Source organism: Otolemur garnettii, unplaced genomic scaffold (genome assembly GCF_000181295.1).
Source record: "Otolemur garnettii isolate 467f Iridium unplaced genomic scaffold, OtoGar3 scaffold00071, whole genome shotgun sequence".
Taxonomy (NCBI): domain Eukaryota; kingdom Metazoa; phylum Chordata; class Mammalia; order Primates; family Galagidae; genus Otolemur; species Otolemur garnettii.
Genome location: NW_003852466.1, coordinates 886017 through 912533, shown reverse-complemented (window position 1 = coordinate 912533; position 26517 = coordinate 886017). Strand labels below are relative to the sequence as shown.

The 26517-nt window shown below is 40.8% G+C and overlaps 1 protein-coding gene across 11 annotated transcripts in view; it reads left to right on the top strand.

Annotated features, from left to right (window-relative positions):
• ZNF558 (zinc finger protein 558) overlaps positions 1 to 15322 on the top strand; it is a 21182-nt gene extending 5860 nt beyond the window's left edge. For 9 of the 11 annotated variants that reach the window (XM_023515428.1, XM_023515427.1, XM_023515425.1 and 6 more), the window contains 6 exons: positions 322 to 438; positions 1001 to 1089; positions 1727 to 1853; positions 11418 to 11513; positions 12377 to 12459; positions 12936 to 15322. In XM_023515428.1, the coding sequence (XP_023371196.1) occupies positions 408 to 438; positions 1001 to 1089; positions 1727 to 1853; positions 11418 to 11513; positions 12377 to 12459; positions 12936 to 13718 (1209 nt within the window). In that variant the 5' untranslated portion in view covers positions 322 to 407 and the 3' untranslated portion in view covers positions 13719 to 15322. The remainder of the gene's footprint in view (positions 1 to 321; positions 439 to 1000; positions 1090 to 1726; positions 1854 to 11417; positions 11514 to 12376; positions 12460 to 12935) is intronic. The other 2 variants (XM_023515429.1, XM_023515430.1) reach the window with 2 other exon arrangements.
• The last annotated feature ends 11195 nt before the right edge of the window (positions 15323 to 26517 follow it).

Sequence of the window (26517 nt, the reverse complement as noted above, 5' to 3'; positions counted from 1 at the left end):
TATCAGGGTGGGCAGGAAGAGTGTAGCCTGAGCCCTGCAGAGCCAAGGTTATCAGGGTGGGCAGGAAGAGTGTGGCCTGAGCCCTACAGAGCTGAGATTGTCAGGGTGCAGAGCATAAATTGCAGTGTTGGGGACACAGGAAGGTGAGTCTGCTATCAGGTGATCTACCTTCATCATCTGCTCAGCAGTGTAAAGGCCCAGGACAGAAGATGGGAGTTGGGTTTTGAAGGAAGTTGTGCTGGACAGGCAAGGAAGGCACATCCTCTGCAGCCTCAGAGAGAGTGAGGCTATGGAGACGTGGAGTTTTCCCATCTCTTCCAGAGTGCCATCGCAAGAGCCCCGTGGAAACAAGAGAAGGAGCATCCAACTTCTCCTACTGCCCCATTAGTTAGTGTCAAGGTCACAGGATGGCGGCCATCGTGCTACCCCCAGCTGGAGGTGAGTCTTGGGGTCCCAGCAGCCCTCAGAGATCTAGGCTTTAGAGGCCCCCACCCAAAGCATGGACAAGGGAGGTAGCAAGACAGAGCAGGTGAAGTGAGATGAAGCGTCAGGGGCCCTGGGGTCCTGGCTGTCTGCTTGGGTGACTTTTAGGATTGAAAACTTAGGAGTTTGGGTATCTGTTGATGGTCCACCTGCATGGTGAATGTGTGGGAGCTCTTGAATTCTCTCATTCTTCCTGTAATATGTGGTAAAAAATATAATGAAGGTATTGAACATGCAGTTTCCCCATCTGTGAAATGGGAATAATCTCTTCTTCAAGTACAGTCACAACATTGAACTCTATTTTATTGTGTGCATGAGGCAGAGCTGTACCCTGGTTTCTTAGGAAAGCTGGGAAGGGGGTGTCTGTATGGGTGTAGATGAAGCTTTCTTAGGAAAGCTGAAGGGGGTGCCTGTGGGGATGTGTTGACCTGCTCAGTCACAAGCATGTAGAAGTCTCAATTGTGTGAGTGCCAGATGCGTGACAGGCCTGGATTCCTGTGACTCTCTTCTCCTGTAGCAGGGTCTTCCCTGTGCCCAGCCTCCCAGCAGAAGAGATGCATAGAGGAGGAAAGGCTGGCTAGTGAACTCCTGACAAGCTGGTTACAGGTGAGTCAGATGCTCTTTTTTCTAAATCATTATTCCTTTCGCCAGAAATTGGACTTGTTACCTTTCAGCATTCAGAGCCTCACAGCCTGTCCAGGTCCTCGGGTATCCCACGATCTCCAGGTATCTGATGGAGAGTGAGGGCTGCCCAGGAAATACCAGCCTGTGTCAACATTTGCAGCAGTTTCAGAACTGGCGCCAGGGTCCTTAAGTATATCATGTTTCCTGAGAATTTCAAGAGAAAGCCAAGTAAAGACATGACTGTGTTCCAAACTCAAGCAATTTGTAGTAGCCATGGGGAAGTCATGTATTCCTTTACCAAGAACTTTTGTGATTTCTGCAATATCCCAGACCCATGCTCATCCTGGAGGTGGAAGGAAATAAGATTGTAGGAGTTCACAGTCTGAATGGGAAACGACAGTCACTCTGTGTTAGCAGTGGATTGGACCTGGGGAGTGGCCTCTGTGGACAGAGACATTGAGGGCTGAGCCCAGAATCCAGTGAGAGAACCTCTCAGAATCTTACCCCAACATCTTGTGCGCTGGGTTCCCATCCCTGGTTCTGTCGACCCTGGGACCTCTTCCTGTTCCCATTGGTGAGAGTGGTCCTTGGCTAAGCTATGGTGTTTACTATGGTCTAGGACTTGGTAACCTTCAAGGATGTGGCAGTGGAGTTCACCCAAGAGGAGTGGGCATTGCTGAACCCCTCTCAGAGAACACTGTACAGAGATGTGATGCTGGAGAACTGCAGAAACCTGGCCTCACTTGGTAAGCCTGACATCACTCATGTTCATTCAGTAAATTACATAGCAAGACTTTCCTTCTCTTGTTCATTTATTATAATGAAATTCATATAAACATAAAATTCACCATTTTAAAGTGCATAATTCAGTAGGTTTTAATGTGTTCACAGTGTTGTGCAACCATGAACACTATCTAAATTCAGAACATTTTCGTAACCCCTAAAGGAAGCCCCATTACCTTCCAATACTCGTTACCTTCCTGACCCCCTGCTGCTGGGTCACTGATCCACTTTCTGCCTTAATGGATTTGCCCATTCCGAACCTTCATGTAAATGGAATCATAAAATTCATGACCTTTTGTCTCCGACTCCTTTCGTGTAGCATAATATTCTAAAGGTTTAGCTATGTTATAGCATGTATCAGTCTTCTTTCCTTTTTATGACCTTAATAATAGCCATTGTGTACACAGACAAAATTTTGTTGATCTATTTGTCATCTGGTAAACATTTGGGTAGTTTCCACTTTTTGGCTATTATTACTGCTAATGAATATTTGTGTGCAAGTTTGTGTTTAAACCTCTGCTTTCAATTCTCTTGGGCACATACCTGTGAGTAGAATACTAACTGGGTCATCTCTTTTTGTATTTGGCTCTTTCAGGAACTGTAGAACTTGTCCACAGTAGCTGCATCATTTAACATTCCCACCAGTGCATGAGGTTTCCAGTATTCTCTGCATCTTTCCTTTTGATTGTAGCCATCTTAGGGTGTATGAAGTGATATCCCATTGCTTTGATTTACATTGCCCTAATGACTAATGACACTGAGCACTTTTCATGTACTTGTTGGCTGTTTGTATATCTTCTTTAGAAAAATGTCTGTTCCAGATCTTGGTCCATTTTTTAATTGGGTTGTTTATTTTTTTGTTGTTGGGTTATAAAAGTTCGTTTTATATTCTGGATATTGAGCCATCATTCAAAATGCAGTTCATAAATAATTTCTCTGTCGGTATCTTTTCATTTCCTTGACAGTGTCCTTTGTTGTATGAGAGTCTTAATTTTGATGAAGTCTGATTTTTCTAGGTTTTCTTTTCACTTGTGCTTTTGGTGTCATACCTAAGAAACTATTATCTAAACTAATGGCATGGAGGTTTACTCCTGTGTTTTCTTCCAAGAATTTTCTAGTATTAGCACTTACTTTCAGGCATTTGATCCACTTTGAGTTAATTTTGCACATGATGTGGAGAAAGAGTCAACTTTATTCTTTTGCGTGTGTATGTTCAGTTGTCCCAGCACTGTTGTAGAAGAGACTGTTCATTCCCCACTCAACGCTTTTGGCACCCTTGTCAAAAATTATTTGACCATAGACACCAGAGATTATTTCTCTACTCTCAATCCTATTCTATTGGTCTGTTTTTCTGTCCTTACGCCAGTAACACTGTCTTGATAGTCATTGCATTGTAGTAAGGTTTGATATCAGAAAATGTGAGTCTTCCTAGTTTGTTATCTTTTTTAACTTTAAACAAATTATTGTTAATTTATGATTGTCACATAATTGGATATTTCTCTACTTTGTACACAATTATTCTTACTCTCCACAGAAAGGGTCCTTCTTAACGCCTCATCTGGTGAGAACTAAAGCAAGTACTAAAATCCTGATTTTAACAGAACAGTAGTAAAAATGCCTCAGTGATAGAAGTTGAAAGCAATACCTTGGTACGTGGCTTTCACAGTCAGTATCAGGAATGTACAGATGTCTTTTTACTCATCAATACAAAATAAATTATCTGTAAGCATGAACATTGACAGCAGTAAACCATTATAATTGTCAACTGAAGCCAGTAACTGATGGTTATAGTGATTTTCTTAAACATCAGCCAGCCTTTATTCATTTTCTTCAACTGGCTTCTCTGAAGTTACTGTTTAGGAACACTGTTTTGAGCTTCCTGTCACAGTTCATTGATGATAAGCACTACTCTAGGAATTAGAACATGCCACCTCTCATACCACCTCCTATGCCACCATTGCACCTTGTTACCTTTCCCTTTTAAGAGCATGGTATCATCTTTGGTCACAAAGACCTCTCCAACTTTTCAAAAGTTCCAAGGCTGAACATCTTCAAGATTTAGAGTCATTCCCTCTCCTCGGAACACACTGCACCACCCCTCAATAGCCATGTCTTTAAGTTGGTTCTATTATCACCAAAACCTAGACCTTTGACTGCTACAACTTAAAGACCAACTTTTAGCCTATTTAGCTCTAAGAAAGTAAGTGTTCTCAGAGCTTCCCCATCAATATCTTCAGCAATTATGACCAAGGCTTGGAATGAACATTGGCACATTTGAAGAGGAGGTATAATTGATTGGACACTAGAAATATTCTTTTTACTCAATAGAACATAGGCATCCTGGAATTCACACTTCTGACCTTTTGATAATAAGTATGGAGAAATACAGCCTTGTTCAAACTTCATGCCTTCAATAATTTCTATCTTTCTTTTTTTTAAATTAAATCATAATTTTGTACATTGATGCATTTATGGGGTTCATTGTACTTATTTGATATACAATGTGAAATGCTTACATTGAACAAAGTAACACATCCATCACAATTATATTCTTAATAATTTTGAAATGTGCCATTGCATCATGCACATTAGGTGAGGTTTCCCCCAAATACCGTCTCTCTTCCCACCTGCCCCTCCTCCTCTCCCTCTCTCCTTTTCCCTTCTACTTTCTGGACTGTAGTTATTTTTTACCATTCATATGAATGTTTAGGTAATTACATATTGATTTCATAGTAGTATTAAGTACATTGGATACTTTTTTTCCATTCTTGAGATACTTTACTAAGAAGAATATGTTCCAACTCCATCCAGGTAAACATAAAAGATGTGAAATCTCCATCTTTTATGGCTGCATAGTATTCCATGGTATACATATACCACAATTTGTTAATCCATTCATGGGTCAATGGGCACTTGGGCTATTTCCGTGTCTTGGCAGTTCTGAATTGGGCTGCAGTAAACATTCTGGTGCAGATGTCTTTGTTGTAAAATAATTTTTGACATCTAGGTATATACCTAGTAGAGGAATTACAGGATTGAATGGTAGGTCTACTTTTAATTCCTTGAATATTCTCCAGACTTCTTTCCAAAAGGTCATATTAGCTTGCATTCCCACCAACAGTGTACAAATGTTCCCTTCTCTCTGCATTATGAACCAACATCTATAGTTTGGAATTTTTTTACGTGGGCTAATCTTACTGGAGTTAGATGATATCACAAAGTGGTTTTGATTTGCATTTCTCTGATGATTAAGGATGATGAGCATTTTCTCATGTGTTTGTAGGCCATGTGCCTGTCTTCATTAGAGAATTTTTTGTTCAAGTCTTTTGCCCACATAGAAATGGAGTTATTTGTTCTTTTCTTACTGATTAGTTTGAGTTTTTGTGAATTCTAGTTATCAGACCTTTGTCAGAAGCATAACCTGCAAAAATATTCTCCCATTCTGAAAGTTGTCTGTTTGCTTTACTTACTGTGCTCTTGGCTGTGCAGAAGCTTTTCAGTTTGCTCAGATCCCAGTAATGGATTTTTGGTATTGCTTCAATTGCCCAGGAGTCCTTCTCATAACATATTCTCCCAGACCGATTTCTTCAAGTGTTTTCCCTGCACTCTCTTCTAGTACTTTTATAGTTTCATGTCTTAGATTTAAAACTTTTATCCAATGAGAGTCAATTTTTGTTAATGGTGAAAGGTAGGGGTCCAGTTTCAGTCTTCTACAGGTTGCCAGCTAGTTCACCCAGCACCATTTGTTAAATAGGGAGTCTTTCCCCCACTGAATATTTTGATAGGCTTGTTAAAGATCAAATAATAATAAGTAGCTGGGTTCATCTCTTGTTTCTCTATTCTAGTCCATAAATCTGCCTCTCTTTTTTTTGCGAGTATCATGCTGTTTTGATCACTGTCTATTTGTAATATAGCCTGAAGTCTGATAACATGATACCTCCTGATTTGTTTTTATTTCTGAGTAATGTATTTGCTATTTGAGGCTTTTTCTGATTCCATATAAAACGAAACACTATATTTTCAAGATCTTTAAAGTATGACAATGGTGCTTTAATAGGGATTGCATTAAATCTGTAGATTGCTTTGGTAGTATAGACATTTTAATAATGTTGATTCTTCCCAGTCATGAACATGGTATGTTTTTCCATTTGTTAACATCTCCATCTATTTGTTTTCTCAGAGTTTCATAGTTCTCTTTATAGAGTTCTTTCACATCCCTTGTTAGGTAAGTTCCCAGATATTTCATCTTCCTTGGCATTACTGTAAAAGGAATAGAGTCCTTGACTATATTTTCAGCTTGACTGTTGTTGGCATATATAAAAGCTACTGATTTGTAAGTATTGATTTTGTATCCTGAGATGGTGCTTTATTCCTTGATTGCTTCTAAGAGTTTTGTAGTTGAGTCCCTGGGATTTTCCAGGTATAGGATCATATCATCACAGAAGAGTGAGAGTTTGATCTCCTCTCACCCTATTTGGATACCCTTGATTGCCTTCTCTTGCCTAATTGCAATGGCTAAGACTTTCATTATTATGTTGAATAGCAGTGGAGACAGTGGGCATCCTTCCCTAGATCCTGATGTGAGTGGAAATGATTTCAATTTTACACCATTCAATATAATGTTGGCTGTGGGTTTGCTGTAGATAGTTTCTATCAGTTTCAGAAATGTCCCTTCTATGCCTATCTTCTTAAGTGTTCTGATCATGAAAGGATGCTGGATATTATCAAAAGCTTTTTCTTCATCAATTGAGAGAATCATATGGTCTTTGTTTTTTATTTTATTGATGTGATGTATTATATTTATAGATTTGCATATGTTGAACCAACCCTGTAACCCTAGAATAAAACCTACTTGATCATGGTGTGTAATTTTTTGAAGTGTTGTTGAATGCTGTTTGCTAAGATCTTATTGAATATTTTTGTATCAACATTCATTAGAGAGATTGGTCTATAATTTTCTTTTCCAGGTTTGGGTATCAGGGTGACATTTGCTTCATAGAATGTGTTGGGAAGTATTCCTTCTTTTTCTGTATTTTGGAAAAGGTTAAGTAATATAGGTATTAGTTCCTCTTTAAAGGTTTGGTAGAATTCTGATGTGAAGCCATCTGGTCTTGGACTTTTCTTTTGGGGGAGATTTCGTGTAGTTGATGCTATTTCAGAACTTGATATAGGTCTGTTCAACATTTCCACTTCTTTCTGGTGAAGTCTGGGAAGGTGGCATGCTTCCAAGTATTGGTCTATTTCCTTCAGATTTTCATATTTCTGAGAATATTTCATATTCTGAGAGTATTTTGTAATATGCATTAAGGATGTTTTGAATTTCTGAGGAGTCTGTTCTTATTTCACCTCTGTCATTTCTGATTGATGAGATTAGAGATTTTACTCTTTTTTTCCTGGTTAAGTTAGCCAAAGGTTTATCTATTTTATTGACCTTTTCAAAAAGTCAATTTTTTGATTCATTGATCTGTTGTATAATTCTTTTGTTTTCAATTTCATTTAATTCTGCTCTAATTTTGGTTATTTCTTTTCTTCTGCTGTGATGGTGTGTTCTTTGGAGCCTCTGGAGATGCAGGGGAAAGAACTGCATACGGAATGGTAATTAAAGGGAGGCCGAGACTCGCTCTGGTCGGTGGCCCGGCTAAACTTTACTGATTACCTTATATACTTTCAAACATTCAGTAAGAATTTAACACATATACAAAGAAGTGCAGTAACATTAGGAAGCTACCATTTAAGATTACAATTTAGTGTGAAGGCTGAGGAACACATATACAATTGATTTTGTTCAGAGTAAAAACATAAGGGAGACTGGCTATCTGTTGCTTTTAGTCCAAAAGGAAACTAGGGATTATAATGTTAATGAAGGAGGAAGACAGAGAACAGGACCCAATGCTCGAAGACCGATCTCTTCACCCCCAGCTGCGACCCTGGCTGATTCTCCACACTTCCTAGAGAGAGACTTTTCTGCATATTTCTGCATATCTATAGGCAGGTACAGAAGCTTGATCTTCAAAGAAATGTTTCTCTGAATCAATCTCCTGGAGGAGCACATTGAAGCGAACTGCCATGTCTGAGCAAGGGGAGCTTATCTCCTACACTGCTGGGTTTCAGGTTGGAATGTTCTTCCTCTTCCAGTTGCTTGAGATGTCCCATTAAGTTGTTGACCTCCCCTCTTTTTGTTCTCTTGAGGAAGGCTTGTAAGGCTATAAATTTCTATCTTAGGACTGCCTTTGCAATATTCCACAGGTTCTGGTAGTTTGTGTCTTCATTATTGTTTTGTTCCAAAAATTTGGTAATTTCCTTCTTAATCTCATCTATGACCCAGCTATCATTCTGCATAAGATCATTTAGTTTCCATGTTTTTGTATGAATATGCAGATTCCTGTTGTTACTGATTTCAACTTTTATTCCATGATGGTCTGAGAAGATGCAAGGAATAATTTCTGTTCTTTTAAATTTGCTGAGGTTAGACTTGTGACCTAAGATGTGATAAATTTTAGAGGATGTTCTATGGGCTGATGAGAAGAATGTGTACTCAGTTTTGTTAGGATGAAATGTTCTCTGGATGTCTGTTAAATCCAATAGTTGAATGGTTAATTTTAAGTCTAAAATTTCTTTGCTTAGATTCTTCTTGAAGGAGCTATCCAACACTGCCAAAGGGGTGTTAAAATCTCCAATTATTATGGAGCTGGAGGAAATCAAGTTGCTCATGTCTGTTAGAGTCTTTCTTATAAATTGAGGTGCATTCTGGTTGGGTGCGTAAATGTTAATAATTGAAATCTCATCATGTCGAGTGTTGCCCTTAACAAATACGAACTGAACCATCCTTATCTTTCCTTACTTTTGTTAGTTTAAAGCCTGTTGTATCTGAATAAAATTGCAACACCTGCTTTTTTCTGATTTCCATTTACCTGAATTATAGATGATCATCCCTTCACCTTTAGTCTGTGTTTATCTTTCAAGGTAAGATGAGATTCTTGTATGCAGCAGATATCTGGCCTGGGCTTTTGTATCCAGTCAGCCAACCTGTGCCTCTTTATAGAGCAATTTAAGCCATTCACATTAATTGAGAATATTGATAAGCCTGGTAGTGTTTTGGGTGTCGAATTTTTTGAAAGTCTGGTGGACATTTTTAATCCTTTCGCCCCTGTGTAAGTTGGGTTTTGATCAAAAGTTTCTGAGTAAGTTTACTTTGGTGGTAGAGCATTGTGCTGGTCATTGTGGAAGGTGGGTCTGAGAATATCATGGAGAGCTGGTTTAGTTATGGCAAAGTTCTTCAACATGTCTATGTCATTAAAGTATTTGATTTCTCCATTGTAAATGAAACTTAGTTTAGCTGGATACAGATTCCTGGGTTGAAAGTTGTTTTGTTTTAGAAGTTAGATGACCATCTTCTTCTGGCTTTCACATAATGAATCCTTCTCTGTTGCTGCTTTTAGGAAACTGTCTTTGCCCTTCAGTTTGATTAATATATTTTTTTCAGTGTATATCTTTATCTCTTTGAGTTTATCCTACTTAGGTTTATTGAGCTTTTTGGATTTGTATATTTGTGTATTTTATCAGATTTTGGAAATATTTTAGCCATTATTTCTTCAAATATTCTTTCTGTTCCTTTCTCTCACTTCTCTGCATCAGGGACTCCCATCATTTGTATTTTGGTATGGCTGGTGGCTTCCCAAATGTCCCTGAGACCCTTTTAAATTTTTTTTATTCTCTTTTTTTTCTGCTTTCTAAACTAGGTAATATAAATTGTCCTATCTCTAGGGTCACTAATTGTTTCCTTTGCCTGCTCAAATCTGCCGTTGAACCCCTCTTCCAAACTTTTCATTTCAGTTATTATACTTTACAACTCAAATCTCTGTTTGGCTTCTTAATATAATTGCTATGTCTTTATGATGTTTTCTGTTGATGAGAATTTTCACTTATGTTCCCTTTAAGTTTGAACATATTTAAAATATTTGATTTATTTTTATTTGTTTAGTAGTCCAGTATTTAAGTGTCCTTGGGGACAGTTTCTACCAATTTCATTTTTCTTTCAATGGACTATGCTTTTATTTCTTTGACTACCTTATAATTATTTTGTTGAAAAGTCAATATTTGGAGTATTATAACATAGCAGTTCTGGAATCAACTTTTTGCCCATCTCTGAGATTTGTCGTTGCTTGTTGTAGTTGGTGCTGTATCTATGTATTGTTAGTGACTTTTCAGATCTAATTTTGTAATGTCTGTATTTGTCATGTATGGTGTCACTGATAGCTGTTTTTTCTGTTAGTTTATTGGTCATCTAATAATTTTTCATTATATTTTTTTTGAAGACCTAGAACAAGAAAAAAATAACCTCTAATCTCTTCAGATGGACTCATCCCACACTCATTGGGATGTGCCTTTAAAATGCAGCCTGGCAGTTTACAATTCTGCCTTGGCCTTCTCTTCCTGCTTGTGCAGAGACTGAAAATCAGCCAGAGGTGAGGGCTTGTTGCCTTCTAAAGTCTTTTCCAAGCATGCACCCAGCCCTGGGAGTGTGCTCAGCATTCTGCCTTCCTAGAAATATGAGCAATCTTGTCAAAGCCCTGTTCTCCAAATGTCTTTTTCCTTATTTCTCCTTCCAGCCTTTTTTGGTTAACCCTTTATTTGCTTCTGCTTTTTTCTCTGGGGTCAGATTGTACATTTGCCTTTGATTGTGTGTGTCCCAGGTAGCCAGCTCATCCCCAAGGAATTTGAAGTTAGGTAAATAAAGGCAAGCCAGTTTTTCAGGAAGCCACCACACATGTCAGAAAAAAGCAACCACAAAATAAGATTTGTTTGCTCCCCTAGCCCCCCAGTATTAGAAATGCAGGCTGTTTATCTTCAAGTTGTGGCCGAAGCAACAGACAGAAGAATAGGGCTAGAGTTGGCTAAAATGTCATATGGCACCATTACCCAGATTCAGTTGGGTTTATTTTTGATTAGACATTCTACTACTGGTTACTATTAACTTAATGGTAAGTTTTTAAGAGTTCCTGTTAATTTGATTATGATGGTTTTTCCAGTTTATTCACTGTTTTTATAAAGTGATGAATGTTTAGAGTTCCCTACTATGCCATTTTCACTAATGTCACTTCTCACAAGACTTTTAAGCACTTACATGTTCCTAGGTGTGTGCTGGGGTTTGAGGGTACAGTGACAAATGAGACAGACCTGGTCTTTACCCTCATGTAACTGTCTGTCCAACTGAAAATCTATTTCTTTCCCTGACTTTATATTCTCCATGGTTTGGGGGCTTCTAAAGTGTATTTTTTGAAGACCTAGAACAAGAAAAACATAAAAATAAAACCCATCACCCTGAATATTGGGTTGAGGATCTTGGATTTTTATTCCTTGTGAGAGTTACTGTATTCATTAGGATATAGGTATAATTCTAAAATCTGAAGGCATAATGCTCCTAAAGTCACATTTGGCCATCTTCAGAACCGTTGGCCACAGTTTCATGGAGTTGGCTTGCTCCTACCAACGTTCTCCTACATCATATGTATTTTTTCCATAAATAGGATGTCATGTTGATAAACCAAATTTTTTATCCCATTTGGAACAAGAAGACAAGGTAATGACAGAGGAGAGAAAAATTATTCCAAGTATCTGTCCAGGTAAGCACTGCATGGATATAACTTCTTGTGAAGAATAGCTCTGGCAGGCCGGGTGCAGTGGCTCACACCTATAATCCTAGAACTCTGCAAGGCTAATGCGGTGGATTGCCTAAGCTCACAGGTTCCAGACCAGCCTGTGTAAGAGCAAGACCCCATCTCTAAAAATAGCCAGGCCTTGTGGTGGGCACCTGTAGTCCCACCTACTTGGGAGGCTGAGACAAGAGAATTGCTTGAGCCCAAGAATTTGAGGTTGCTGTGAGCTGTGATGCCTCAGTACTCTACTGAGAGTGACAAAGTAAGACTCTGTCTCAAAAAAAATAAATAGCTCTGACCAGTGACTTTTGGGGGTCAGGAATATTACATTAGTTAATGTCCATCAGGGAACTTTGCAGAATTCCCTTTGTCCTGACAAATATAGACAAGAACATTTGGTGGTATGACCTTACTCATGTACTTTTTCTTTCTTCTTTAACCTCTGTTCACCATCTCATACTTTGGCCTCAGGGAACAAAGACTCAGTTCTTTTCCTTTTTAAATTTAAGTCCAATTCCCTTCTCTTGTGCATTCCTGATAATTTCTTCTTTTTTCAATCTCTGAGCAATATCAGTTTTTCTGGAATCCTTTTTTAAATTAATATCCAGGAATTTTTATAATCAATTCCTATTCATTGCAAACCTCCTCAAAAGCCTAATCCCTTAACAGCAGTTCTCAACCTGTGGGTCTTGACCTACAGGAACTGTATTAAAGGGCTGCAGCATTAAGGAGGTTGAGAGCTGCTGCCTTAAAATTTCCTTTTACTTTTATGTATGCAATTTTCTACTTCTTTTCTTCGTCAACCTAAATTTCTTTTCAATTTGTTTCAGATGTACCGACCCTACTTAAAGCCAAATGGCTAACTCCTAAGAAGCATGTTTTTAGAAAAGAACAGTCTAAATGTGTAAAAGTGGTAAGATGGATATGTATGGATTTGGGTTTTCTGCAGCGGGAGAATGCCATAAATTTAGAAAGGGCACAAAATAACCAAGAGAGTCCATTAAAGGAAAGTGTCATTTACACTCCAGAAAATGGTGTTTCTAGAGAGATACTGAAACTTGGGAATTTAAAAAGGGGGTATTAGTTATAAATTTGTTTCTTCACTGAGAGTTCCTACAAGTAAATTGTTCCCTAAATATGACTCCAATATTGACTGTTTGAAACATAAGTTGGCCTTACACTTATCAGAAAATGTTTTGTGACTATTAAGGACTATGGCAAAGCATTTGTCTTTTTTAACTTCCTTCCTAGAAGCTCAAACTGGGGGAAACCATATACTGGAAGTAGCCACAATATCAATTATAATAATATAACAGTTTTCCTGGGAGAGAGAATTCCTATGACAGCGATACTATGAATTAAATTTGTCATTCATTTCTTAACCAACAGGAAAGAAGTCATCATAGAGTGAAACTCAATGAATGTAATCAGTGTTTTAAAGTCTTCAGTACAAAATCTAACCTTACTCAGCACAAGAGAATTCACACTGGAGAAAAACCCTATGACTGTAATCAATGTGGAAAATCCTTTAGCAGTAGGTCTTACCTTACTATTCATAAGAGAATCCACAATGGGGAGAAACCCTATGAATGCAATCACTGTGGGAAAGCATTTAGTGATCCCTCTTCTCTTAGACTCCATGTGAGAATTCACACTGGAGAAAAGCCCTATGAATGTAACCAGTGTTTTCATGTCTTTCGCACTAGTTGTAACCTCAAAAGCCATAAGAGGATTCATACAGGGGAGAATCACCATGAATGTAATCAGTGTGGAAAGGCCTTCAGCACAAGGTCCTCCCTTACTGGGCATAATAGCATTCATACAGGAGAGAAACCTTATGAGTGTCATGATTGTGGGAAAACCTTTAGGAAGAGCTCATACCTAACACAGCATGTAAGAACTCACACAGGAGAAAAGCCTTATGAGTGTAATGAGTGTGGGAAATCTTTTAGCAGTAGCTTTTCTCTTACTGTGCACAAGAGAATACATACCGGAGAAAAACCCTATGAATGCAGTGACTGTGGGAAAGCCTTTAATAATCTCTCGGCTGTTAAGAAACACGTGAGAACTCACACTGGAGAAAAACCCTATGAATGTAATCATTGTGGAAAATCTTTCACCAGTAATTCTTACCTTTCTGTGCATAAAAGAATACATAATAGATGGATATGAATTTCTGTGGGAAAGCACTTTCTGATATCTCATCCCTAAGACAACTTATCTGTCACAGCATTCCAAATTACCCCACCAAAAGACTTTGTGGTTTCAAACAACAAACATTTATCATCTCATAATTTCTGTAGGTCAGGAATTCAAAAATGGCTTAGTTCTGTAGTTATGCTTCAAGATCTTCCATGAGGTTGCAGTGGAGATGTTAACCAGAGCTCTGGTCATCTGAAATCTTTACTATTAAAGGGTCTACTTCCAGGATGGGTCATTCATGTATCTGCAAAGTTAATGTTGGTTATTTCATGGGACCTGCAATTTCTCACCATGTAGGCATCTCCACAATACTGAGTATGATTAGGCAGCAAGTTCTCCCCAAAGCAAGTGATCCAAGAGAAAACCAATACTAAAGCCATAATCTCATCTGTGAACCAGCCTCAGAAGGACATATTTTCACTTTTTTCCTATCATACGGATCACACATACCAATCCTGATACAGAATGAGAGAAGACTACGTAAGGTATAACTACCAGGAGACAAGGACCACTAGGAAACTTGCCATGAAATTACTGAAGAAAAACCTCTAGTATACCCTGTCTTTTTTATTCAATCAGTATGAAACAGCATTCAACTGACCTATTAATTCGCTCTGGAGAGAAAAGAGTACAGACCGTATGGTAAAGTTTTTAGCTCACATGCCAACACTGATGTGCTGAAAAATCCAACAAAGGAGATGGCTATATTCCTGGAAAGCCTCCAGTGGTTATCTCCAGGGATTCTCATGACAGTTCACACTGAGAGAGAAGCCTTTTGAAGGTCATAAAATGGAGCAGCCTTCAGGGACACTCATCCCTTAAGATACGCATGGTAAATCCACAGAAGAAGACACTTACAACAAGAAATGTGAACAACTCTACAGCAAAAGTGTCCACATTACTGAGCAAGAGATAGTGAGGCCCTTTGGTTACAGTAACTGTGGGGAAGCATTAAATGTTTTCTCAATTTTTAAGAGGTGAAAATTCTAGAGAGAAAGTCCCTTTGAATGACATTGGTCTTAGAAACTTTCCATTTTTCCACATATATTGGGAAATGTATGGGAACTCACACTGCAAAGAAAGTCACAATAAAAAGTATAAGAGAAAGTCTTCAATGATGCCTCCGTGTTAAGAAAAATACGAAAATCCTCCCTGGATGCAAAACCTCTGAGTATCAATTTTGGAAAATTTTCAGTGATTCCTGTCTTTGTTTTATGGAAGAAACTCTAGAAATGCAATCAGTCAGTATTAGGGCACCTTATCCCATCTCTTTCTGAGTGGCCATGTAGTAATTTATACTGGGAACAAAAAGTAGAAATGTTGAGAGTGTGGGATCACCATTATCAATGTCTTTTTTGTAGGTTGAGCCACCAGCTCATTAATTTTCAGTCTTTTTGTTTTAATGTAAGTATGCATGTCTATAACTAGTCCCTAAAATAAACTTTTAACTTGCATTCCATAATTTTAATGCAATATATTTATTATAATGTACTCTTTAAGGATATCAATACATTGTATATTCAAAAAGTTATTTCTCAAGCAGCTAAGGTGCCAGCCACATATACCAGAGCTAGCGAGTTTGAATCCAGCCTGGGCCTGCCAAACAACAATGACAACTACATCCAAAAAAATAGTCATTTTGGCAGGTGCCTGTAGTCCCAGCTACTTGGGAGGCTGAGGCAAGAGAATTGCCTAAACCCAGGAGTTGGAGGTTGCTATGAGCTATGATGCCACGGCACTCTACCCAGGGTGGCAGCTTGAGGCTTTGTCTCAAAAAAAAAAAAGAAAGAAAAGTTATTTCTGAATAGTCTTAAGTGATACAGTTTCTCATAATGGAAATTAGACTATTTATTATATAATTTTTTCTATTTAATGGTATTTTTGTCAGTAAATTGGGCTTTATGATATTGATTTCATTTCTTCATTCTTAATGTGACAAATGTTGATAGTTTGTCAGTGTCTGTTCTTCCCATTTTGTTCAGGTTGTCTGTGAACAATACTGAAAATACTCAATTTTTTTGGCTTTCCTGAAGCCCAGACAGACTTCATCATACTCTACCAACCATGAGTAGATAGAAGTCATGGGGGGATGGTGAGTGGGACACCATCTGGCCTTTTTTCACCTATTATGTATTTATTTTACCCATTCATTCTTTCTCTTGGGAAGTAGCCTCTAGAGTTTAAAGAGCTATTTTTTAATCACAATGACAAAAACCACGTACAGAGAAAAGGGGGGGAGGGTCCCCCAAAGCCTCTCATTGACTTATCAGCTCGGACTTGCTTATTCTTAGACTTCTGCTTACATGATTAAAACAAATCCTCAAGTGGTTGAAATCAAAGTGCTTTGTTGTTTTTGAGTTGGTGATTTGACTTCAAACTGAATACATTCTCTAACTGGTAAACCTATCAATTAGTCAAATTTTATCCATGTTTTATATTTCCCTAAAAATAATGTATATTCTGTGATATTTGTATATAGGGTATATGCACAGTAATGCAAGCTAATTATATCTTCAGATACAGTACATATGTATAGTTTTTTTCTCTTGACCTTATTTAGTGATAGAGGTGTAGTAAAATCTTTCATTATGATTAACATATTCCTTTATTCTGTCATTTTTATATATTTTAATGTAATGTTACTAGGTATATACAGGAGTATTTTATTGTGAGTTGTTCCTTTTTACATAGAAACTTTTTATATAGCAAAATATTATATAGTGCTAATAATGAATGGTTAGGCATTTATATGGCACTTCCCATAGACCAGGCACTCTGTAAGGCATTTGAACAGCAACCTTAGTGAATTGGGACAGTGAGTCATATGAATCTGTGGTAACAGCAGTCTTGGCATGCAAGATCCTATGACTTGGGGCAAGGAGGCTGCCAATCTAAAATTCTGTAACCTAAGAAAACATTCTTCCATGATTCCATATGGACATACATAAATAGAGGTATTAAGATCGGCAGGAGCACAGAATGCAAGTAATTGCAAATGAACATTGGCTGTATAAAAACAACCCTGTATAGTTTTATAACTCCTTGTGTATATCTCAACTTTTTCAAAATAAAATACTTTTAAAAACACATTGATCTGATCACCCAAAATTAGAAGTGTTAGAAACCCTGGCAAAGAGATGCCCCATCCACCCCACAAGATCATGAGAGCCTTGAAAGTGTTGCTTACAGTCTGTATCCAACGGCAGAACTGACAGAAGTCCTAGTAAGGGACCACCAGAGCCCCCCTCCCAAAACTAGAGGCAGCAGGGCCTCAGATAGCAAGTGTCATCTACAAACACAAAAGATGGGGTCCGAGCAAGACCTCCATCCTCCCAAAATTCCGGTAAACACCCCTAGTTACTTCTAATACTTTGGACTGACAGCAGCCCCATAGGTGACCTCTCAGCTGCCCCTCAACACTAGAGAATGGCAAGCCCCAGCCCCGGGACCCACCCAATCTATTCCAACAATACAGGCCAGGGGAGACCCAGAAAGTGACTTTACTAGCCTCTCCCCACTGACGGGATAAAAGAGGGTAAAAGGGATCCCTGCAGTCTCACTGAGCAAAGATAAGTGGAGCCCATGAAATAACCCCTTCAGTCCTCCTCCCAAACTATAGACATCCTTCCTTGGCATCTCAACACTTGGAAAAGCCCCAGGCAGTGATCCTCCATGCCCCCAGCAAAAGGAGTTCAAGTCTCAGACCTCCCAGGTCCTCTACAACATCATGGGGATTCTGTCAGCAACTCCCATAAGTGATTCCCCCATATCCTTCCAAGGTTAGAGATGATGGGAACTGAAGAAGCAGCTCCCAATGCCCTATACACTAATAAAGAAAGCCCCAGCTTTCACACCACTCTCCAAGCAAACCCTAGCCCACCTCCCTTGTCTCCCCAAGACTAGATACAAGTATCTGCAGCAATGGCACCCAACCCCCCCCCCAGAAAAGCAATCACTAGTGTCTCAACAAGACAATCCAGCAGGTTCTGCAACATGAGCATCAAACAGAAACCTGCCTCTCCTTTGATTATCAAAAAATAAGAGTTGATGGAAATATCAATAAGCAGCAGAAATGGGGAGAAGCCACAGTGCAAGCCCCCCAACATGAGATGAGTGCCCCTGCAGTGACCCTGCCTTTATCCTAAACACGAGGAACAGTCTGGGCCTACAGTGGATAAGTCCTCAACCTCCCCTTGCAGCACAGGTATCTATCCCCACATTACAGTGGATACAGAGTGCTCTATCTAGCCAAATTCCCGCTGCCCCGAGGAATGTCCGCCCAGACCAGCACCTGCATGTCCCTGCATCGCCTGGGCCCTTCTGGATCCAATGCTATCTGGAGGCTGCGTGAATATCGCTCTCGGGGACAGGTCCTGGGGGCAGCGTTGGAGCCAGAGCTAGGAAGACGGTGTCGTGCGGTGACCAGCGCTCCCGCCCGGGCTGGGAAGCAGGGTCCGCCATACCCGCCAGACAACCCGTCCCCTCTCCCCCGACGAAGCAGGCTAATGAGAGCCGGAGGACTGTGCCAATGCTGCAGAACCGGGCTTGGAGCCTCTCCCTACGGCTGCTTTTGCCCACACCCCTTGCAATCTGAGCGCTGTTCATGCCTCCGGGGCCTGCGTAGGAGCGTCCGACACGTAAGATCCAGGTGTGGCCGCAGCGGGGAGGCTGCAATTGGAAGTATCTGGCATTTTGTGCTTTTAAGTTGGGAAGCTGGCACTGTCCGCCCGCAAGGTGACAAAGCGGGAAAACCTCCAAACACAGGGGAGGGGCCTAGCAACCGAGAAACCAGAAAAGGTGAATCTTCATTAACATTTACCTGAGCGAGTTGATTTACATTCCAAGGGGGAAGAAAAGACTTTCCAGGAAAGGGGAGGACAGGGTAGACTTTCTCATCAACAGACATTAAAACTAACGAGTTGTTAAATAAATAAATAAATAAATAAGATTGGGGGGGGGTTATTTTTATTTTTTAATATTGTCCTGAAAAAGTTCTTAAGCAGACAGGAAAGCAAATTTCCCCTCCTTCAGAGAGAGGGAAGAAGAAACTAATTCCTGATGTCAATCTGTTAATGATAAACAGAAAAACCAAAACAGCCACTTCTCTGCTATGTCTGCTAGTTGGGCTATAGTCGTAAATCCCCCCACCCCTCCCCAGCCTGCCATAATGAAGAGTCAGATTCATTTGGCCTCAGTGCCTTCATTTCTGGTGCCCTGATCTCTCCCGGAGAGAGCATAAACAAACTTACAGTCCTAAACTATCTGAGAAGTTTTTCTCACCTGCATATAGACTTCACACCCTAATACCCTTTCATTACCCAAGATATTCCAGTCAGGAACAAAGATTCTTTGGTCTCCCTACCTGTAATCCGCCAAGCTGTGCACTAAAACCTATAACCCAAAAATGAACTTAATACAGTTACTGCCCTGGTTTATTTTAATCTTGGTTAAAGGAAAGTGAAAAGTTCCAGACCCAAGGATAAAATCATTCTGAGAGGAGAGAAGAAAGACGGAGATCCAATTCATGCAATTTAAATGGCTTTTATTCCACCTGGAGTGCAGGTGGGGTAAGATTCCCACACACCAGCTACTGGCAAACAGGAATTTAAAGGGTTAGGGCAGCCATGATTAGTGGCATTTCTATTTCCTGGGAGGGACATGAGTCCAACCTTTCCTGGATGGGCCATGAACCTGACCCTGCCTGGGTGGGGCAAGTTTATTTAGGCAGGTACCTGATTCTATCATACCAGTCTCTTTAGTTTATTCTAAGGAGGTAGGGTGATGGGCATGGCATCTCTTTGGCTGCTTCTTGGTGGGGGAGGTGTTCGTGGGCTGCCTGTGAAAAGAATGGGAGGGGGAGAGGAATGGGGAAGGGAGTGGTGTTTATAGGAATTCTTTGTTTTTTTTTTCAGTATGAGTTAGTTGTTATCCAAAAGGGCGAGGATATGAGCAGTTTTCAGGTGACTGCTCAATAAATAGAGATGAAGCAAAGAATTGCTGATCTGTAACTGAGAATGAGGATTATAATTAGTGACTTTATCATCAGTTGAGGTTGATGGAAAGGAGAGCAAGGTCAGAATTGACAGGAGGGGTAGCCAAAAGGAATAAAAAAAAGAAGGAAGAAGAAAATTGGGTTTCTTCAGGGAGAAAGTCTTGGAAGGTGCCCTGTAGCCACAGATTTCTAGAGGCTTCAAGGTCGTTCCAACCTTGAACATGTGAGAGTAGCCAGGCATCCCAAGAAAAGTTATAGAGAAAAGGAAAAAATCAGGAAGGAATGTTACACATTTATTATGGAGTGGATTTTTCAGGGATTCTGGTGAGTTCAAGATGGTGGGGGACAGTACTTGCGACTTCCAGTGATAGTTCTTCAGCATTGGAAGTTCTTCTGTAGGAAAGTTTTATCTGGGATCAGTAAATCCAAACTGGGGTGTCCACAAGGTGAACAGCCATGGGGATGCTGTAAAGAACTGTGTAAGAGCCTGTCCAATGAGAAAATAAAGTCTTGTGGGGCAAGGGAGATTTGAGGACAACTTGTTGCCCTGCCAACTGGTCTGTGACTTTCTCTGCTGAGGGTTGGGGTAAAAGCTGATTGATTGGTTTTCTAAGTTCTTGTCTAAGTTCTGGAGGATGGGAAAATTGTCTCCTATGATAGAGTCTGGGGGAGTGCCAGAGTCTAGAATAATAGTTCTGCCATACATTATTTCAAAAGGGCTATAAAAGCGGGGTTTTTGAGGGATGGAGTGAATGTGTAAGGTGATGGGGAGGAAGTTTAAGGCGATTGTTTAAGGATGCTATTTGTCTGTTCTATTTTTCCTGATGATTGGACTCTATAAGGCACATGTAGAAGCCATGGAATTCCTAGAGCTTGTGATATTTGGGAGGTGATGTTGATACCAGAAAAGTGGCGCCCCAGCCAGCTCAGCCGAGCAGGGCCTGGGGAGGGGACCTGCCACCTCATCTTGGTGACAGCAGCCGGCAAAGAAACCGGCAGGCTGGAGCAAGTGGGGGAGCTTTCTTCCCGCAGAGGCTCCAGTAGAGCAGCTAGAGGACCTGTTAATCAAGGGAAAACTGATGCCCATCCCTGATTGGTCCATTTTCAATCCTGCTCCTGATTGGTCTGTTTTATGGACCAATCACAGCTAAGCTATTACCCCTATATAAGACCCTGAGCAAAAGAGCCTGGGGGCAGATCCCTTGGTCCTTTGCTGATCCTGCCCTGCAAAGAGGCCTTGTCCTTTGTAAGAGCTGTAGCACTTCCGCTGCTGATCCTGCCCTGCAAAGAGGCTTGGTCCTTTGTAAGAGCTGTAGCACTTCCGCTGCTGATCCTGCCTTACAAAGAGGCTTGGTCCTTTGTAAGAGCTGTAGCACTTCTGCTGCTGGTCCTGCCCTGCAAAGAGGTTGGTCCTTTGTAAGAGCTGTAGCACATCTATCCTGCTCTACAAAGAGGCTTGGCTCTTTGTAAGAGTTGTTTTCATAAGAGTTGTAACACTTGCATCCTGCCCTGCAAGGAGGTTTGGTTCTTTGAGCTGTAAATAAAACCTCACTGTTCATTCTATGGTCTGTCGATTCATTCATCGAATCGTGGAGACCAAGAGCCTGGAAATTCAGTGTTAGAAATCTGGTATCAGATTTGGCAAGCCAGCCAGGAGACCAGATGAAATTCTAGGACAGAAAACATCTGTGGTAAGCAATGGGACCACTTACCTCTGTCCTGTTTTTCTCTATCCTTATCCTACTGGAGATTACCCACCAGCCTGTGAATATGCTTCATGTAGAAGCTGACTTCCAGGTCATGGGCAAGGGGAGCAAGCTTTCTGATTCCTCTTGGTTTCAGAAAGAAGGTAAAGGGAACCTGATCCTGTCCTCTGTTTATTCCTTTTCCCTGGTCAAGGGCCAAGTAATGAGGTAACACCCAGAGGCCCTGGGGTCCCCAGCAATGGTTCTGACCCCAGGACTTGGGAGAGCCTCTGAAAATTTGTGCTCTCCCAGCTCCCACTATCTTCTCTCCTTTTCAATGATCCCAAATGTTTCCTAGTTATCTCTTTCCTAGTAACTTCTATAAATCCCTATAGCTTCTCTCTCTCTCTCCTTGTAGTTTACATACTTTATGTTGATAAAGGATTACCTTATGTATATAGTTGGGTTTGTTACTGGTTAATTCTGGTGTTTTTCAGATGTTTTAAGTGTTTCAAAGATCCTTTTTATTACCTTGCATTGCAGGACTAAATTTAGATTGGTTTATTATATGTGTCTAAGAAAAAACTGACCTTGTTAGAAAAAGCATATGCCCCAAACTAAGGGCAAAATGACTCCCCTGCACAGTTTGTCTGGGCAACCAGACGCCTGTGAAGGGAAGCCCAGAATGATTCCCCAAGGTGGGAGTGGCCCTGAACTTTGACTATTGCTTATGGCCCCAAATATTTGATTTCTGTTAGTGTGAAGAAATTTAAAATAACTCTAGGTTTCTCTAGGACTTCTGCTAAGTGCAACTAATTGTGATACAAGGTTTCAAAAGCATCTCTCAACTCCGCCCTGATTTGTGTCCCTTACTTTGCTATATTTAATACCAAGCCCTGCTCAGGCCAGAAAGCCTATTTTCCTTTTTGTTACAGGGAGTTTAGTAAAGAGCTTGCACAGATTTTATAGTGTTAAATGTGCCACATTGCACAACCATTTTTCTCCAGGGTGGGGCTTATACCCACTTTGATTGATACTCTGAGGCTAGTGGGGGGAAGGGGCAGTTTGAGGGAAGCAGAATACATGTATTGGGGGACCAGGCTCCCCGGACCTGATTTCTCGGTGTGCTGCCGGCATGCAATGAGTACAGGAGACCCAGAGGGTAAAGCGCTACACTGGTAAGAGTGGCTAGTTCCAGACAAGCGTAGGGCTGAGGAGGCCACACACTCCTCAGGGTTTCTTCCCCAAAAACTGGAGGGACGCCTCCTTTAGTTTGGCGGAAGGGTTCTTGGGTTGGTCAGGGGACGCCTTGGGTGACTTGAGAATAAGGGGTGGGATTGATTAAGACGCTGGTCATTTGTTCTTTCTCACAGATGGGTAACATATTCTTCTCTCATCGAGAGAACACCCCGTTGGGCTGTATTCTGGAGCACTGGGACATGTTTGATCCCCAGGCACTGAAAAAAAATGTATAATTTTCTTCTGCACCCAGGCCTGGCCTCAATATCAACTCTCCACTGGTGAACAATGGCCCCCAGGAGGTACTCTTAATTATGACATCATTTCCCAATTAGATGCGTTTTGTAAGCAAGAAGAAAAGTGGTCTGAGGTACCCTATGTGCAAGTGTTCTTTACCTTCAGGAACAGACCCCTACAGTTGTGTGAGGCCTGTCAAGAATTCTTAAGGTAGACACCATTACCACCTAGGTCAAGCCCACTATCTCCTACTCCCACACCTCCTTCCGTGTGTCTGGAAGACACTGCAAGGAAGGTAGTTCCAAAAGGTTTTCCCAGTCTTGCAGGGGCCCCCAGAAAGCAACCATATCCTTCTTTGTGTCCCTTAGTTGAAACCATCAGGGGTGAGAGGGGAATGGCACGAATATACACACCATTCTCTTTAACAGACTTAAAACAAATCAAAGTCGATTTAGGAAAATTTTCTGATGACCCCGATAAATACATAGATGTTTTCCAGGGGTTAGGACAAAGCTTTGACCTCACTTGGAGGGACATAATGTTACTGCTTGATCAGACACTAATGTTTAATGAAAAGAATGAAGTTCTAGATGAGGCAAGGAAGTGGGGCGATTTATGGTTTATGTCTAATACGGATGGTGGTATGTCTCCTGAAGAAAGGGACAGATACCCCATGGGAAGACAGGCAGGTCCCTTTCAGGATCCTGAATGGGACCCTGAAGTGGAAGGTGACTGGTTACGTAAGCATTTCCTAACGTGTATTTTAGAAGGTTTGCGCAGGTCTAAGAAAAAGCCTGTAAATTATGCCAAGTTATCTGTTGTTTGCCAAGAGCAAAATGAAACTCCTTCTGCCTTTCTTGAGCGGCTTAGGGAGGCAATGAGAAAACACACCCAGTTGTTACCCGATTCCATACAGGGCCAAATCATTTTAAAAGACAAATTTATCACCCAAGCGGCCCCAGACATTCAAAGAAAACTCTAGAAATTGGCTCTAGGCCCAGATCATAACCTGGAGAATCTTCTTAAAACGGCCACTATGGTCTTTTATAACCGAGATCAGGAGAAGGAGGAGGGAAAAGAGAGAAGGAATCAAAAAAGGACAGCAGCTCTTAATGGCCCTCCGACACAGGGCATCTTTCTGGGGCAGAGGGAGGCTGGAGGAGCAAAGAACAAGTGCCATCAATGTGGTCAGACTGGCCACATGAAAAAGAATTGCCCCCAGCTGTACCGACAAATGCGCAAGCCACCAGGCACCTGTCCAGACTGCAAGGGTAACCACTGGAGGGTGAACTGCCCCCAGAGGCGAAGGCCTCCCAGGACAGTGGTCCCATCTGCACCCAAACTAGACTGAGGATGCCCGGGGCAGATTCTTATGGCTCCAGCTTGTGTCATCACCCCTCATGAGCCCCAGGTTTGCCTTGTAGTGGAGGGCCAGGAGACAGAATTTCTCTTGGACACTGGAGCAACCTTTTCTGTACTTCTCTCAAACCCTGGTCTTTTATCCCCCAAATCTGTAACTGTACAGGGGGTGTCTGGAAAGCTGATTACCAAATTTTTCTCTCAGCCTTTGAGTTGCAATTGGGATAACTGGCTGTTCTCTCATGCCTTCCTAATCATGCCTGAAAGTCCTGCCCCCCTTTTGGGAAAAGACATACTAATCAAGGCAGGAACAACCATCTATATGAATATGGGACAGGAACCTATATTATGTCTTCCCCTATTAGAGGTGGAAACTAACCCTGAAGTATGGGCTACTGAAGGACAGGTGGGAAGAGCAAAATATGCTCAACCAGTCCAAATTATGTTAAAAGATCCCACCATTTATCCCAATCAAAAACAATATCCGCTAAAAGCAGACATTAAAAATGGGCTAAAACCCATAATACAGAATCTAAAGCAATAGAACTTATTAATACCTTGCAATAGTCCATGTAATACTCCTATTCTAGGAGTGCCAAAACCAAATGGAACTTGGAGGCTAGTCCAAGATCTCCGTATTATAAACGAAGCAGTCATTCCTCTCCATCCTGTAGTTCCCAATCCATATACCTTATTGTCTTATATCCCTGAAACGGTTGCTTATTTTACAGTCTTAGACCTGAAAGATGCCTTCTTTTGCATTCCACTTCATGAAAATTCCCAATACCTTTTCGCTTTTGAAGATCCATCTGACCCCAGCACCCAGCTTACTTGGACTGTGTTACCCCAAGGGTTTAGGGACAGTCCTCACTTGTTTGGACAAGCCCTAGCCAAAGACTTGAGTTGCTTTTCATATCCTGCAGCGACTCTTATTCAGTATGTAGATGACATTCTCTTGGGAACATCAGATGCAGAGGAATGCCAGAAAGCTCCGCAGGCTCTCTTAAACTATCTAGCTGATTGTGGATACAAAGTTTCTAAGACTAAAGCTCAATTATGTATTCCAGAGGTCCACTATTTGGGTCTTCAGCTTTCACAGGGAAAAAGAGCCTTGGGCAAAGACAGAATAGAACCCATATTGGCTCACCCTAAACCTCGAACTCTCAGACAACTTCGAGGCTTCTTAGGAATTACAGGCTCTGGATTCCTGAATATAGTGAAATAGCTAAACCACTTTATTCTTTAATTAAAAGTGCTCAAAAAGAGGGCCTAGTCACTTTAGAATGGGAAACAGAAGCAAATAAGGCATTCCAAAAATTAAAAGCTGCTCTCTTACAGGCCCCAGCTTTAAGTCTTCCCACTAGACAGCAATTTAATCTATATATCACAGAACGAACTGGCATTGTGCTAGGAGTTTTGGCCCAATACTAGGGTCCAGTTCTACAACCTGTAGCATATCTTAGTAAAGAAATTGACACTGTGGCCAAAAGATGGCCACACTATTTACGAGTCATCGCAGCTGTAGCCCTTTTGACCCCAGAAGCAACTAAACTAACTTTAGGTAAGGATCTAACTATTTAAACTTCCCATGATATTGCTGGCCTTTTGAATGCCAAGAGCAATCTTTGGCTATAAGATAACCGCTTTCTAAAATATCAAGCTTTATTATTAGAAGGTCCAGTGCTACAATTACACACTTGTTCTACCTTGAATCCTGCCACTTTCCTCCCAGAATCCCAGGAGGAGATAGGGCATAATTGTCAACAGATTATAGCACAGAACTATGCAGCTAGAAAAGATTTACAAGAAACCCCATTATCCAATCCTGAAATGATTTTATATACAGATGGAAGTTCTTTCATAGAACATGGAACTCGAAAAGCAGGCTATGCTGTAGTTACTCAATATGCTGTAATTGAGAGTGGGTCTCTCCCGCCAGGAACCAGCACACAGTTAGCCGAGTTAATAGCTCTAACCCGTGCATTAGAAATCGAGAGAAACAAACGAGTCAATATATACACTGACTTGAAGTATGCTTTCCTCATTTTACATGCCCATGCTGCTATTTGGAAGGAAAGACAATATCTAACTTCCAGTGGCTCTCCCATAAAATACCATCATGAAATAGATAGGTTGTTACAAGCCGTTAATGCCCCACAAGAAGTCGCAGTTATTCATTGTAAGGGACATCAACGAACCTTAGATGACCCTTCTACAGGTAATCAACTTGCTGATAAAGAGGCTAAAATAGCAGCAC